Below are 15112 nucleotides of genomic sequence, written 5' to 3'. Positions count from 1 at the left end.
ACTTTTATTGAATTTAGCATAATGATGCTGACCTAAAAATGTGTTAGTTCAACTGATCTAAAAATGTTTCGCTGCTGATTTTTGTTTGTACTCAGCATCTGATGCCTCTCATGTCAGTGTCCAACAATAGCATTGATGGATTCCAGTTGCCCTGATACCACTTTTCCACGGTCACAATGTCCTGATGAAACCTTTCACCATGTTCGTCACTGGCCGCATCAAGATCAGCAGGGAAGAAGTCCCAGTGCAAATGCAGAAAATGTAGTCGATTTAAAATATGACAAGAAATCATAAAAATAGGTTATACCTTTAAAAACATATGTGATAAGAAAGTTTTAAGGTGATTTTTGTGATCAGCAGCCCAAAATCCATGAAATACACCCAAAAGTGTTCAGGAAGCAAAATCTTAATTGTCTAGTGTTATTGCCCATCCCCAGTTACACTGAGAACAGGTGAGGTACGCTTGGTCTTGAACTGATGCACCCAAAATACTGCAGGAAGGGACTTTAATATTATCCTTGGCGTTTGCATTGCACCAAAGTGAAATGGATGTCAAGCAATTTACGGTTCACTGAATTTTTTAAATTACCTATGAAAAGGGAGCATCTTGAACTCTCATGGTTATCTTCTGTCCTGCACCATAACTTGGAGCCATCAGAGCATAGGCTGTTCAGCAAATTACAATTGTGTTCATTTCAAGTTTTAAAAGCTAGTTTTTTTTTCTATTAACTTGGGGGAAAAAAAGTTCTATAGCATGTTGGTATGGGTCAAAAGCCATATGTAGGTTCCATCAGGTAAATGACATTAGTGCATCACTCAAGTTTTTATGACAATCCAATAATTTCACAATCACTTTTACAGAAAACTGCTTTATTTTTGGATTTGTTAAGAATCAACCCTTTCTGCCCTTCTTCCAAAGCTTTCCCATGTAAGAACCAGACCTGCATGCAGTACTCCAAGTGCAGCCTCACGAGTACCCTGTACAGTTGAACCTCCCTGCGCTTAATTCAACCCCTCTAGCAATGAAGGACATTCCATTTGACTTTTTGATTGCACCTGCAAACTAACCTTTTGTTATTCATCCGCAAGCCCTCCCAAATCTCTCTGCACAACAGCATGCCACAATTTAAATTTACCATTTACTTTTACCATTTAAATAATAATCCAATCCAGTATTTATCCTTGCAAAGTGCATGATCTCGCTTTGTGCACCATCTGCCATAACATCTCACATAATCTATCTATAGCTCTCTTCAGAATCCCCACATCCTCTGTATAATTCGCATTTCGACTCAATTTAGTGTCAACAGCAAACTTAGATATGATAAACTCCACCTCCTCTTCCAAATCGTTCCTGTACATCATGAACAATGGCAGGCCTAGCACCAAAACTTGCAGCATTGTGCTCACCACTGATTACCAATCAGAGAAACATCCATTTATGCCAACTCTCTGGCTTTTATTAGTTAACTGATCCTCCGTATCATGCTTTTACCCCCAACTCCAATAATCTTTATCTGATGGACAAGTACTTTGTGCAGCTTCTTATTGAACACTTTCTGAAAATCCAAGTACACAACATCAACCTGCTTTCCTCTGTTCACGGCACTTGTTGCATCCTCAAATGAATCCAGTAAATTTGTCAAACGTGACCTGCCCTTCCTGAATCCACATTGTGTCTGCCTGATGGAATAATTTCTATCCCGATATCCCACTATTTCTTTTGTAATTATAGCTTCAACCATTTTCCTGAATCTTAACGTTTAGCTAGCTGGTCTATTGGTACCTGTCTATTGCCTACATCATTTTTTTTAAACTCAGCAACGTGAATTTGCTGCACACAAAATTGCTGGAGTAACTGAGCATCCAGAGAAATCAAAAGGGCATTTGCTGCCTTCCAGTCCACTGGGGCCTGCCCAGAGTCCAGCGAATTTTGGAAAATTGCCTTGCTCTAGCTTCCACCATTTCTTTCAGTACCCTGAGCTACTCTGTAATTTTTTTTGCAGTATTGGGAGGAGCAGTTGCTGTACTAAAGCTGTGTCAATGAACAGCTCTGCTTGTAACTATTCGAAATTTAATTGGCAATTAGAATTAAATAATTGTGCGATCATTTCAAGTTGATCATGTTAAAATGTAAAGGACATAGTTTCTACTTTACACATGAATATGAACAAAATTAATATGAGGCAAGAATTATGTTGAGAAATCATGCATATCTTGGAACTTTAAGCCTCTGAATTAAATAAAAATTAGATGTCCTATAGACCGTTGAGGTGCGTAAAGAAGACGTTACATTTCGCTTACCCGGATAATAAAAACCATCAACCTCTGACCTTGCAACGACCTTCTGACCTCTCAGGGCATCCAAAATTCTCCTGGTTAACTTTGTGGCTTTTTTTACAGAGCGACTTTGCTTCCTACATGCATCAGTCATGGTTCCTAGTTTCTGCCAAAGATAATTACAAAGTGACATTTCCAATACAGAAAGATCTTACAAGAAAGTGGTTTGCTGTGTTTACAATCTTGTGAATGAAAAAAACACAAGAACATCCAAAAAATACAGTTATTATCAAGAGCATTTTTTCCGCCCGAAGTTGACAAGCTTCAGTGATAACATTGGATACCTCACTGGGAGCCATCCGTACACAATGTAATATTCACAGATGTACAGTCAGTAGAGGCGGCTTGTTATTTTTGGATACAAATCATTTTCATTTTTTGTTTATTTAGTGTTGAAAATCACAGATATTTCTTAAGTGGTTCCTAGATCAGATTTAAGTCAAAAATATTTTATAAAAGAATTCCATTAACAATATCGTATATTTATGACAAATCAATGAAAATATTACATTTAAATTTTAAATTTAGACATACAGCACGGTAACAGGTCCTTCTGGCTCATGAGCCCATGCCGCCCAATCACACCCAATTCACCTACAGCCCCCATACATTTTAAGGGGTGGGAGGAAGCCATAGCAGACAAGGGGAGAAGGTACAAACTCCTTACAGACAGCGCCGTATTCAAACCCGGAACTCTGGCGCTGTAACAGTGTTGCATTAACCGCTACGCTGACCGTATCACTGTAAATTACTGGAACAAAGAAGGAGGCCTTTCTGCCCATTGAGCCTGTACTTTCTGGCTTCTGCTCATCGGATGACAGCTTTTACCACCCAGATGGCTCGGAGAGCAATTCTTCTAAAATGGAAGGACCCCACTCTGCCTCCTATAGTTCAGTGGTTTTCTCAAACCTTGGCCCGTTAGAACTTAGAGAAAATTAGAAGTGCTACATTTGATCCCTCTGTTTATATTTGAAGAAACTTGGCACCCATTCATACAATATTTTCGTGTGATATAATTTTTAACATTTTCTTTGATTTGATGTCCCTTCCTGATACCATTAAGTTTCTCTTTTGGATTAGGACCAGGCTTCTTATGCTTTGATGAACACGGATCCATTTGCTTTCCAGTTTTGTTTTATTTTCTTCTTCATTAGATTGGTACAAGGGGTTTTACTATAATGTGAATTTTTCCTCTTTGAATGAGTATGGGGAGATGAAGATACTATTATTATGTATTGATTACTGTATATTGTAATACGTATACTTAAATACATATCCCTATTCTCTCTGCCCAATATTTATTGCATGTTAAAATCAATAAAAAGCAAGTAAGAGCCTGCATTTATATCAGCTGACATGATGGTTAACAAAAAACAAAATATGGACAAAAGTTAGTCGACTGATGAAATAATCCCTAATAACATTAATTTGAATTAACGTTGGATAAGCCAAGAATGAATGGACTAAGTTTGGATAATCAAACAAAAAATATGGTGAACAGAAATGTTAAGGTTAGGGAATAAAGATTGCAGAACGCGCACTTCATCCACACTGAGACGGCAACATCGTCTTCTCCGTTTGCTGCCAATTGTTGACCCTGTGACATCTACTTACTTAGCAGACAAGAAAAACAAGTGTCCTTCAAGTAAGGTACAAAGCGTATCATTTGCTGAGCTCCAGTAAATCACTGACAGATGACTAGAGAGACATTTAATTTACTGGTATTACTCATGATTAACTCAGCAAAACCTGCCTTCTAAATTTTGGATCTTAAGTGTGGATCTCTCCCATAGCAAAGAACTCAGGTTCCCTGTTGTTGGTTGAGTGGGCATATGGGACAGATCTAGGCAGAAACTCATGGATCCACAGATGATTGATGGAGATTGAGAAAGTAGCCTGAGGACCGATGAAAAAGTGAACATTGGAAGTGACAAAAGCATTAATAAGGGTTTGAGTTGTAGATGGATAAGGGACACGATGGAGTTAAATTAAAGTTAAGAAATGGAATAAACTGATGCTCGACTTGAACTGATGAGCAACATAAAACAACAGAATCTTCGTGCTGCAAGAGGCATGATTGGGTTGTGGTTGGCCTGGTGAAGTAAAAAATTTGAGTCCAGAGAGAGGGTGTGGACTCAATGGATATAAGAGATTGGTGGAAAACAGACACTCGCTTTATTTATCTGGAGGAACTAGTGTTACGAGCCCAAAGGACCCCAAAACACAGTAGCAATAGACATTCACCACAGCAAATGGTTACTTGAACAAAAGTTATCTTTAATCAACTTTAAACATGAAAACAGAATCAAACTTTAACTTATCTCTCTACTTAACCAACCCAAATTAACCCCCTTCTAATTCTAAGTGCACGTGTATGTAATGTGTGTGTAAATTTAAGAAAAGTTCTTTGGTTCTCAGTTCAATCTCACTTCTCCTTCTTCCAAGTTCTCTGGATGCAGGCAATTCTTATACTGTGCACAGAATTTAACATATATAACATTCAGCAGGCTTTGGTGCTCAAAAGGTAAATGTTTACCACTCAGGAAGGTTCTTGTAGGGTTTGCAGAGAGAGATTTGTTGTTCCAGGATTTCCACACCATTAGTCACCTCAATGCCTCACTGATGAAACATTCCCCCCCCCCCCCCCCCACCCCACCAACCAGGGTTTTCCAGATGGTAACCTCTTTCTTCAGGCTACCACAGAGTTCCTTTCTGTTCCCCTTATTCCAAGAGAAACATCAGACAGATAGCACTTCCAGCCATCCATGCTCTGGAACTTTCTGTTTCTAACCAGCTCTTCCTGGCTTGCACTGTTCAGCTCCTTTCAGTGTCAGACACACAAGCTGGGAGAGCTTGTTATCTTCTCTCCCTCTCTCTCTCTCCAACCAAGACTTTCAGAAAGCCCATGTGACTCTCTCATTTGCAAAACCCCCACCTTCTTCAGCAAACAACAGGAGATTTTCTCCTTGGTCAAGCTGTTGTCTTAGATAAACAAAACCCAGGAGTGATCTTTCTGTGAGCATACTATAAGTACTTTTTAAACAGCCAGTTTGTATCCTCCAAACAATGGTCATTCATTTCATGACATCGTTTCAATTAGCACCTTCTTGTGAAATGTGCATAAAAGTCTCCAAAGATCCTCCAATGTTACTGAATATGAATTCTTCAGTATTTCAAATAAGATCTGTTTTAAAATGTGTGTATGTATGTAACCTACTCTAAATCTTACCAAATTCTCCCAATATTTATCCATTCTGGCCAATATTAGTCATTAAGCAAAGAGTATTTATCAAAATCTATTGAAAATATCCTTCAAACCAAACATCAGCAATAAAATGTATCCATTTCTTAAATTACCCTAAAGAGAAGATTGCTCACCCTATCAGTGTGATGGAACTCAAATTAGAAAAATTCCCTGCATGTATTTTTAAAACCAAGAAGAGCAGCTTGCATTATGTATTTCATCAATATTTAGGAAGATAAGCTTCAGGTAAAGTTAGTTCTCTCCAAGTTTTGGTAACACTAGTAAAAGGCAGCCAAGAAATTAATTCCTAATGAATGAAACTGAACTTCAGAAGCTGAATGTGACACTTGTTACCATCATATATCTACACAGAAATGTTATTAATCGACATTATATCAACAACATTAGAAGCTATTGATGTATTTGTCATAGCAGTGCACTTTGAAAAGTTCAGGCAATTTCAATCAGACAAAGTCAAAGTCAAACGTCTGAGGGAAATCATGGTTGACCAATATTTTAGAATTCTTTGGAGAAGTTTCAGGGATAAGGGAAACTGGGGCGACTGTGAGATTCCCAGTGGACATTGGATAAAATGCATGTCAAAGGTATGGGAAGAAGATTGGTTGGCTAGCAGAAAACAGAGTAATTACATAAATGGATCTTTTATAGAACACTGCAGCGCAGTACAGCCTCTTTAGCCCTTGATGTTCTGCTGAACCATGTATTCCTTTTAAAAAAAATGTAGTAAACTCTCCCTCTATTTTCTTTCCATCCATGTTCCAGTCTGAGAGCCTCTTAAGTGCTCCTAATCCTTTAGCCTCCACCACAAGCTCTGGCATGGCCTTCCAGGCACCCACAACTCTCTATGTAAAAAAATCTTACCCCTAAATTTCCTCCCTCCACTCTGCACATATGTCCTTGGGTGTTTGTTATTCCTGCTCTGGAAAAAAAGCCGTTGGCTGTCCACCCTATCTACGCCTCCCATAATCTTGTAGATCTCTATTAAGTATCTTCTCATCCTTCTTCACTCCAAAGAGAAAAAGTCCTAGCTCTGCTAACCTTGCCTCATAAGACTTATTTTCCAATCCAGATAACATCCTGATAAATCTCCTCTGAACCCTCTCCATGGCTTCCACATTCTTCCTGCAATGAGGTGACCAGAACTGAACAATCTCACCAGAAATTTGTAGAGCTGCAACAAAGCCTCTTGACTCTAGATTTCAATCCCCCTATTAATGAAGCCTATCAACCTGGGCGGTGACCATGAGAGATGTATGGATTTGGACACCAAGGTCCCTCTTTTGGAACAAACCAGGTCTGGATTAATCATTAAGCAAAATAAGCATGTGCTTAGGGCACCAAGGGAAGGGGGCACCAGAGAGTTTTTTCCAGTGCCAAATTTACCATGGTGCAACTGAACTAGGGTCCTATAAAAAAGGGGCCCCACAATAAATGACACAAACATGTTATATTTAATATAATTGTGGGATCTGGTCTGGAAGAAAACTGAATTTTTAATCTATTATTTCATATTCAGCACTAATTGAGTCTTAAAGTCAATTAGACAATGGTCAAGGGGGAACCATTGTTGGGCTGTTCTTAGGGCATTAGTTGGCCTTAAGCAGGGCGGAATCTTGAACTGACCGGTTGGCACTGAAAAGAGATTGGAAGTGTTCTGACCATCGGTTGAGGATGGAGATCTTGTCGCTGAGGAGGACATTGCCGTCTGAGCTGCGCAGCGGGCTTTGGACTTGGGATGAGGGGCCGTACACAGCCTTTAGAGCCTCGTAGAAACCCCTGAAGTCGCCAATGTCCGCGCTGAGCTGGGTTCGTTTGGCGAGGCTAGTCCACCACTCATTTTGGATCTCCCGGAGTTTGCGCTGAAGATGGCTGCATGCGCGACGGAAGGCTTGTTTCTTCTCTGGACAGGACGGCTTTGTAAGGTGAACCTGGTGGGCAGCTCGCTTCTTTGCCAGCAGCTCCTGGATTTCCTGGCTGTTTTCGTCGAACCAGTCCTTGTTTATCCTGGAGGAGAAGCCCAGTACCTCTTCAGTGGATTGCAGTATGGTAGTCTTCAACTGATCCCAGAGGGTTTCAGGGGACGGGTCCGTGAGGTGGGTTGCATCGTCGAGCTTTGCTTTGAGGTTTGCCTGGAAGTTTCCTCTCGCTTCGTCTGACTGCAGGTTTCCAACATTGAACCTCTTTCTGGGGGCTTTACTGTTCCTGGGCTTTGGCTTGAAGTGAAGGTTGAGCTTGCAGCGAACCAGCCGGTGGTCAGTGTGGCATTCCACGCTGGGCATGACCCTGGTGTGGAGCACATCTCGTTTGTCACTTTCTCGCACCAGGATGTAGTCCAGGAGGTGCCAGTGTTTGGATCGGGGATGCATCCAGGTAGTCTTCAGGCTGTCCCTCTGCTGAAAAAGGGTGTTTGTAATGACAAGCCACTGTTCTGCGCAGAGCTCCAACAGGAGGCGCCCATTGTCGTTGCACTTGCCGACGCCATGCTTGCCCAGGATTCCTGGCCAGGTTTCTGAGTCTTTGCCGACGCGAGCGTTGAAGTCGCCAAGGATGACAACCTTGTCGGCTGTAGGGGTGCGTTGGATGAGGTTGCACAGGTCAGTGTAGAACTTGTCCTTTTCTGCTGGTTCCGCCTGGAGGGTTGGAGCATAGACACTGATGAGGGTGATGCAACGCTTGTTTTGAAGGGGGAGTCGCATGGACATGATTCGGTCCGAGTGGCCTGTCGGAAAGTTTTCGAGTTTGGAGGCAATGAAGTTCTTGACCATGAAGCCTACACCAGAAAGGCGTCGTTCATCCGAAGGCTTGCCAGACCAGTAGAGTGTGTAGCCCGCGCCGCGTTCTTGGAGGCTGCCTACATCTGCCAGGCGGACTTCACTGAGAGCGGCTATGTCGATGTCAAGTCTGAGGAGTTCATGTGCAATGAGGGCAGACCGACGTTCAGGTCGGTGGCTGTCAGCCTTGTCTAGCATGGTTCTGATGTTCCAGCATGCTAGCTTGAGTTTGTGAGCATCTTTTGAGGGGGAGGACATGGAGAGGGAGGACGTGGAGGGGGAGGATGTGGACCTGTCCTCGGGCCTGCGCAAAGGAGCTTTTAGGTGGAGTGCAGTGCGCGCAGTACTGGCCCCTCAACAGCTCCCTCAACAGCCCCTAAGGCTAGAGCTGGATGAGGTCCTCACCCAGGATGAGACATATAAGGCAATCGAACAACTGAAAAGTGGCAAAGCAGCAGGTATGGATGGAATCCCCCCAGAGGTCTGGAAGGCTGGCAGCAAAACTCTGCATGCCAAACTGCATGAGTTTTTCAAGCTTTGTTGGGACCAAGGAAAACTGCCTCAGGACCTTCATGATGCCACCATCATCACCCTGTACAAAAACAAAGGCGAGAAATCAGACTGCTCAAACTACAGGGGAATCACGCTGCTCTCCATTGCAGGCAAAATCTTCGCTAGGATTCTCCTAAATAGAATAATACCTAGTGTCGCTGAGAATATTCTCCCAGAATCACAGTGCGGCTTTCGCGCAAACAGAGGAACTACTGGTCTTTGCCCTCAGACAGCTCCAAGAAAAGTGCAGAGAACAAAACAAAGGACTCTACATCACCTTTGTTGACCTCACCAAAGCCTTCGACACCGTGAGCAGGAAAGGGCTTTGGCAAATACTAGAGCGCATCGGATGTCCCCCAAAGTTCCTCAACATGATTATCCAGCTGCACGAAATCCAACAAGGTCGGGTCAGATACAGCAATGAGCTCTCTGAACCCTTCTCCATTAACAATGGCGTGAAGCAAGGCTGTGTTCTCGCAACAACCCTCTTTTCAATCTTCTTCAGCATGATGCTGAACCAAGCCATGAAAGACCTCAACAATGAAGACGCTGTTTACATCCGGTACCGCACGGATGGCAGTCTCTTCAATCTGAGGCACCTGCAAGCTCACACCAAGACACAAGAGAAACTTGTCCGTGAACTACTCTTTGCAGACGATGCCGCTTTAGTTGCCCATTCAGAGCCAGCTCTTCAGCACTTGACGTCCTGCTTTGCGGAAACTGCCAAAATGTTTGGCCTGGAAGTCAGCCTGAAGAAAACTGAGGTCCTCCATCAGCCAGCACCCCCCCCACATCTCCATCGGGCACACAAAACTCAAAACGGTCAACCAGTTTACCTATCTCGGCTGCACCATTTCATCAGATGCAAGGATCGACAATGAGATAGACAACAGACTCGCCAAGGCAAATAGCGCCTTTGGAAGACTACACAAAAGAGTCTGGAAAAACAACCAACTGAAAAACCTCACAAAGATAAGCGTATATAGAGCCGTTGTCATACCCACACTCCTGTTCGGCTCCGAATCATGGGTCCTCTACCGGCACCACCTACGGCTCCTAGAACGCTTCCACCAGCATTGTCTCCGCTCCATCCTCAACATTCATTGGAGCGACTTCATCCATAACATCGAAGTACTCGAGATGGCAGAGGTCGACAGCATCGAGTCCACGCTGCTGAAGATCCAGCTGCGCTGGATGGGTCACGTCTCCAGAATGGAGGACCATCGCCTTTCCAAGATCGTGTTATATGGCGAGCTCTCCACTGGCCACCGTGACAGAGGTGCACCAAAGAAAAGGTACAAAGACTGCCTAAAGAAATCTCTTGGTGCCTGCCACATTGACCACCGCCAGTGGGCTGATATCGCCTCAAACCGTGCATCTTGGCGCCTCACAGTTTGGCGGGAAGCAACCTCCTTTGAAGAAGACCGCAGAGCCCACCTCACTGACAAAAGGCAAAGGAGGAAAAACCCAACACCCAACCCCAACCAACCAATTTTCCCCTGCAACCGCTGCAACCGTGTCTGCCTGTCCCTCATCGGACTTATCAGCCACAAACGAGCCTGCAGCTGACGTGGACTTTTACCCCCTCCATAAATCTTCATCCGCGAAGCCAAGCCAAAGAAAGAAAAGAAAGTTGGCCTTAATCTGGCCATGGAACAAACAACAAACTTCAGCACCATCCACAACTTCCCCAAATGACACCTCCTTCTGCTTCTTCATCCAGGTTATTTATAAAAATCACAAAGCTCAAGGGTCCCACTAGTATCCACTAGTTACTAACCTCCAGGCAGAATGTTTTCCTTTCACTACTACTTTCTGCTTTCTACATGCAAGCCAATTTTTTTATCCACTTGGCCAGGGTTCCATGAATCCATGGTTCATGACTTTCTGAACGATGGCAAAGTCCATCAGGACCACATAATCAATTTAATTTGTTACCTCCTCAAAAAACTGTATTAGACGTGTGAGGCATGACCTTCCTTTCAAAAAGCTATGCTAACAATCCTTGAGTAGAAAGGATGAGAAAGTAAGAAAGACATCAGTAAGGGAAATTTTGGGCAAAGATATGGCAAAACATTCTGCAAATGATTACTCAACGTCACCAAAGAATGTATATTTTCTTTTAATTTGCTAGTTCTGTGCATATTTTTAATATTATTTATTGATTGTTTATCCTTCTATAATTATTATTTTTCTCTCTTCCTATGTGTTATGCATTTCACATACCTGAGAAGCTGCAGCAGGTAAAGGTTTCAAGCACATTGTACTTGTGTAGATGGCATTTCATTCAATGTTTTGATTAAATAAAGCACAGAAATGCAGTGCTATCCTAATATTCATGATGACATTATTCACACTAACTATTTTGATGAGTGCAGACATGAAATAGAGTTTGTCCCTACTACTCGGGAAATTTTAATTTTGCTAAAATTATTTCCTGCTTCCAGATCTTTGTTGCCAGAGAGTGACTGTATTGAAGGAGAGGGCCTACTTCAAAGTAGTACTTCAGTCAGTCCTCATTTGTCCAGCTGGACCAACCACATTATTTATCATTAAAAGACACTCATCTCCTCTCATAAATCAGCCCAATCAATAGAGGAGATCGTGGAAAAGAGCTTTTGCCTCATCGAGTGATTATTAATTTATGTTAAAAAAAAATAAGATTCCCATGACAGGTTGAGGATCAGGCTAAAAAACAAATCTGCAAAGTCGAGTGCAATGGTGGATGGTGGGGAGCAGGTTGGTGGAGGTGGTAGGTATGTTTACAGGGAGTGGATGGGGTGATGGGTATTGTTCGATCCTTGCATCTGACTGGGGATGAGGGTTGCAGTGCCCAAAGGCACATTCAGCATGCAGCCCCTCCACATTAGCCACATTAAGGATAAGCAGGTGCATAATAAAGCAGAAAATTCTGCAGAACGCCCATCAGTTTCACTTCCAGCTGATGACTGATAGTACTTACATCTTGCTCTCCCCTCTGTTTGCAGAACATCCACGGCACTATCTCATACTTCCTTACAGTATGGAAGAAACCCTCCCTCTTTAGCCCAATGTCAGCTACCAACCCATCTCTTCTCTCTTTGGCTTGGCTTCGCGGACGAAGATTTATGGAGGGGGTAAAAGTCCACGTCAGCTGCAGGCTCGTTTGTGGCTGACAAGTCCGATGCGGGACAGGCAGGCACAGTTGAGGCGGCTGCAGGGGAAAATTGGTTGGTTGGGGTTGGGTGTTGGGTTTTTCCTCCTTTGCCTTTTGTCAGTGAGGTGGGCTCTGCGGTCTTCTTCAAAGGAGGTTGCTGCCCACCAAACTGTGAGGCGCCAAGATGCACAGTTTGAGGCGATATCAGCCCACTGGCGGTGGTCAATGTGGCAGGCACCAAGAGATTTCTTTAGGCAGTCCTTGTACCTTTTCTTTGGTGCACCTCTGTCACGGTGGCCAGTGGAGAGCTCGCCATATAACACGATCTTGGGAAGGCGATGGTCCTCCATTCTGGAGACGTGACCCATCCAGCGCAGCTGGATCTTCAGCAGCGTGGACTCGATGCTGTCGACCTCTGCCATCTCAAGTACTTCGACGTTAGGGATGAAAGCGCTCCAATGGATGTTGAGGATGGAGCGGAGACAACGCTGGTGGAAGCGTTCTAGGAGCCGTAGGTGATGCCGGTAGAGGACCCATGATTCGGAGCCGAACAGGAGTGTGGGTATGACAACGGCTCTGTATACGCTTATCTTTGTGAGGTTTTTCAGTTGGTTGTTTTTCCAGACTCTTTTGTGTAGTCTTCCAAAGGCACTATTTGCCTTGGCGAGTCTGTTGTCTATCTCATTGTCGATCCTTGCATCTGATGAAATGGTGCAGCCGAGATAGGTAAACTGGTTGACCGTTTTGAGTTTTGTGTGCCCGATGGAGATGTGGGGGGTCTGGTAGTCATGGTGGGGTGCTGGCTGATGGAGGACCTCAGTTTTCTTCAGGCTGACTTCCAGGCCAAACATTTTGGCAGTTTCCGCAAAGCAGGACGTCAAGCGCTGAAGAGCTGGCTCTGAGTGGGCAACTAAAGCGGCATCGTCTGCAAAGAGTAGTTCACGGACAAGTTTCTCTTGTGTCTTGGTGTGAGCTTGCAGGCGCCTCAGATTGAAGAGACTGCCATCCGTGCGGTACCGGATGTAAACAGCGTCTTCATTGTTGGGGTCTTTCATGGCTTGGTTCAGCATCATGCTGAAGAAGATTGAAAAGAGGGTTGGTGCGAGAACACAGCCTTGCTTCACGCCATTGTTAATGGAGAAGGGTTCAGAGAGCTCATTGCTGTATCTGACCCGACCTTGTTGGTTTTCGTGCAGTTGGATAATCATGTTGAGGAACTTTGGGGGACATCCGATGTGCTCTAGTATTTGCCAAAGCCCTTTACACAAAGCTAGAGAAACAGAAGGTCAAGCAGTGTCCTTTAAATAGCAAAGGTTAAAAAACCATAACTGACATTTCGGGCTTGAGCCCTTCATCTCTGGAATGTGGGAAGAAACCAAAAGGTATATTGGTACTTGAAAGCAGGCCAAAATGAGATCTCTCACATTCACGTTTTGCCATGTGCATTCACATGGTCAAAACTGTTACAACTTCCCAATTCCAGAATCAATTAAAGTCTCTTGCTGAATAATTGACTGGTTCTGAGAGCAGTGTTGAAGAGTATAACAGAATAATGGAACATTTTAGTCCTGCTAAGTTACAATTATTTATCTCTCAGGGTGCTCAAGCTAATACAGTGGCATATCAAGAGAGGAGCAACTCTCATTCAATCCAAAGAGCTCTGTGCAGAAGGTCATCCAAGCCAACAGTCTCAACAATTTCTCCAATTAATGCTCCAGCCTTCAATTGCCCTTGTGTTGCACAAACAGCATTATCAACTCTGTAGATAACTGCTCAGGTAAACGATTAACCTGTGGGTGCTGGGGTTTAGTGCAGTACACAAAAATGTTGGAGAAATTCAGCAGGGGTCATCCAGCATCCGTAGAAAGCAAATGGCAGGTTCAAGTTTCAGGCTTGAGCCCTTCTTCCGGAGGGCTGAAAATCAAGCAGGTGGAGGGGGGAGAGAGAAGGGGGAGAGAAGGGGCAGGGGAGTAGCCCAAGCTAACAGCTAATAGATGGATACAGGCGGGAAGAAGAGAGAGGGGATATGGCAGACAGGTAAGAAAGATAAGAGAAGGAAGGTAGTGGGAGCTGGAGGAAGGAAGACAGAGGAAGAGGGAAAGCGAGAGAATAGGGGAGAGGGTTACCGGAAATGGGGGAGGGTGATGAAATCTAAAAAGTTAGTTACAAGTTAATATCTTGGCCAACGTTCCTTTTTGATGTAAAAAGAGGATATTCTGCAAGATGCTCTAATCTCGCATAAGATATGCCTTGGTTGCTGACCAAAAGAGAGGTAAAACAATGTATAATCAAAGCTAATGGTTCCAGAAGCTTGTGCCTGTCTCCGGGTGCAGTCAGAAAAAGGAGATAATAACAGGGACCAGCTCAACCATAGGCTGAGATACTTGGTATAAACAATCTAATGAAAAAGAACAGAGAAGTTATGTACCAGATACCAAAGAAGTGTACATAAGTAAGAGAGTCTGGCCAGTTGGCAAACTGTGCCAGCTGCGCACTTGTGTCAGCTAAGCTCTCAATTTTCGCAAAACTAACAAAGTAGTAACTCTTAACAATGTTGGTGGTCCGGAAATTTGTTCTAGGGCTGAAAGGCATGAAACTTTAATGAGGGCATTACCGGAAAATGGAGAAGTCGATATCAATGACATCTGGTTGGAGGCTGCCAAGATGGAATTAAAGTGTTGTTCCTCCAATTTGTGGGTGCCTCAACCAGTCAGTACATGAGGTAATGGACAGACGTGTCAGTGTTGCAACGGGGTGTGAAATTGATGTGGCTGGCCACAGCGAGGTCCTTGCTGTTGCAGCAGACAGAGCGAAGGTGCTCAATGAAATGATCTCCCAGTCTGTGCCCAGTCTCCCTGAGGTAGAGAGGGCTGCATCAGGAGCACCAGATGAAGAATTACTTCAGTTAGAAGGACTGTTTGGGGCCCAAAATGGTGATGAGGGAGGAGGTGTAAGTGTCACACTTCTTGAGGTCATGGGGTAGGTACTAGGGGGGGGGACAATCTGTGGGAAAGGGGTCGCAGAGGGAGCATCGCTATAGAAGGCAGA

The 15112-nt window shown here is 43.8% G+C and overlaps 1 protein-coding gene across 1 annotated transcript in view; it reads right to left on the bottom strand.

Moving 5' to 3' along the window:
• The window catches only part of LOC138740075 (von Willebrand factor A domain-containing protein 3B-like), a 165628-nt gene that overhangs the window by 28093 nt on the left and 122423 nt on the right, over nt 1-15112 (bottom strand). The window contains 1 exon segment of the mRNA XM_069892499.1: nt 2305-2446. Within this exon segment, the coding sequence (XP_069748600.1) occupies nt 2305-2446 (142 nt within the window).

The sequence above is a fragment of the Narcine bancroftii genome, chromosome 7, assembly GCF_036971445.1.
Source record: "Narcine bancroftii isolate sNarBan1 chromosome 7, sNarBan1.hap1, whole genome shotgun sequence".
Classification (NCBI taxonomy): domain Eukaryota; kingdom Metazoa; phylum Chordata; class Chondrichthyes; order Torpediniformes; family Narcinidae; genus Narcine; species Narcine bancroftii.
This window is presented reverse-complemented; position numbering and strand designations above follow the sequence as displayed.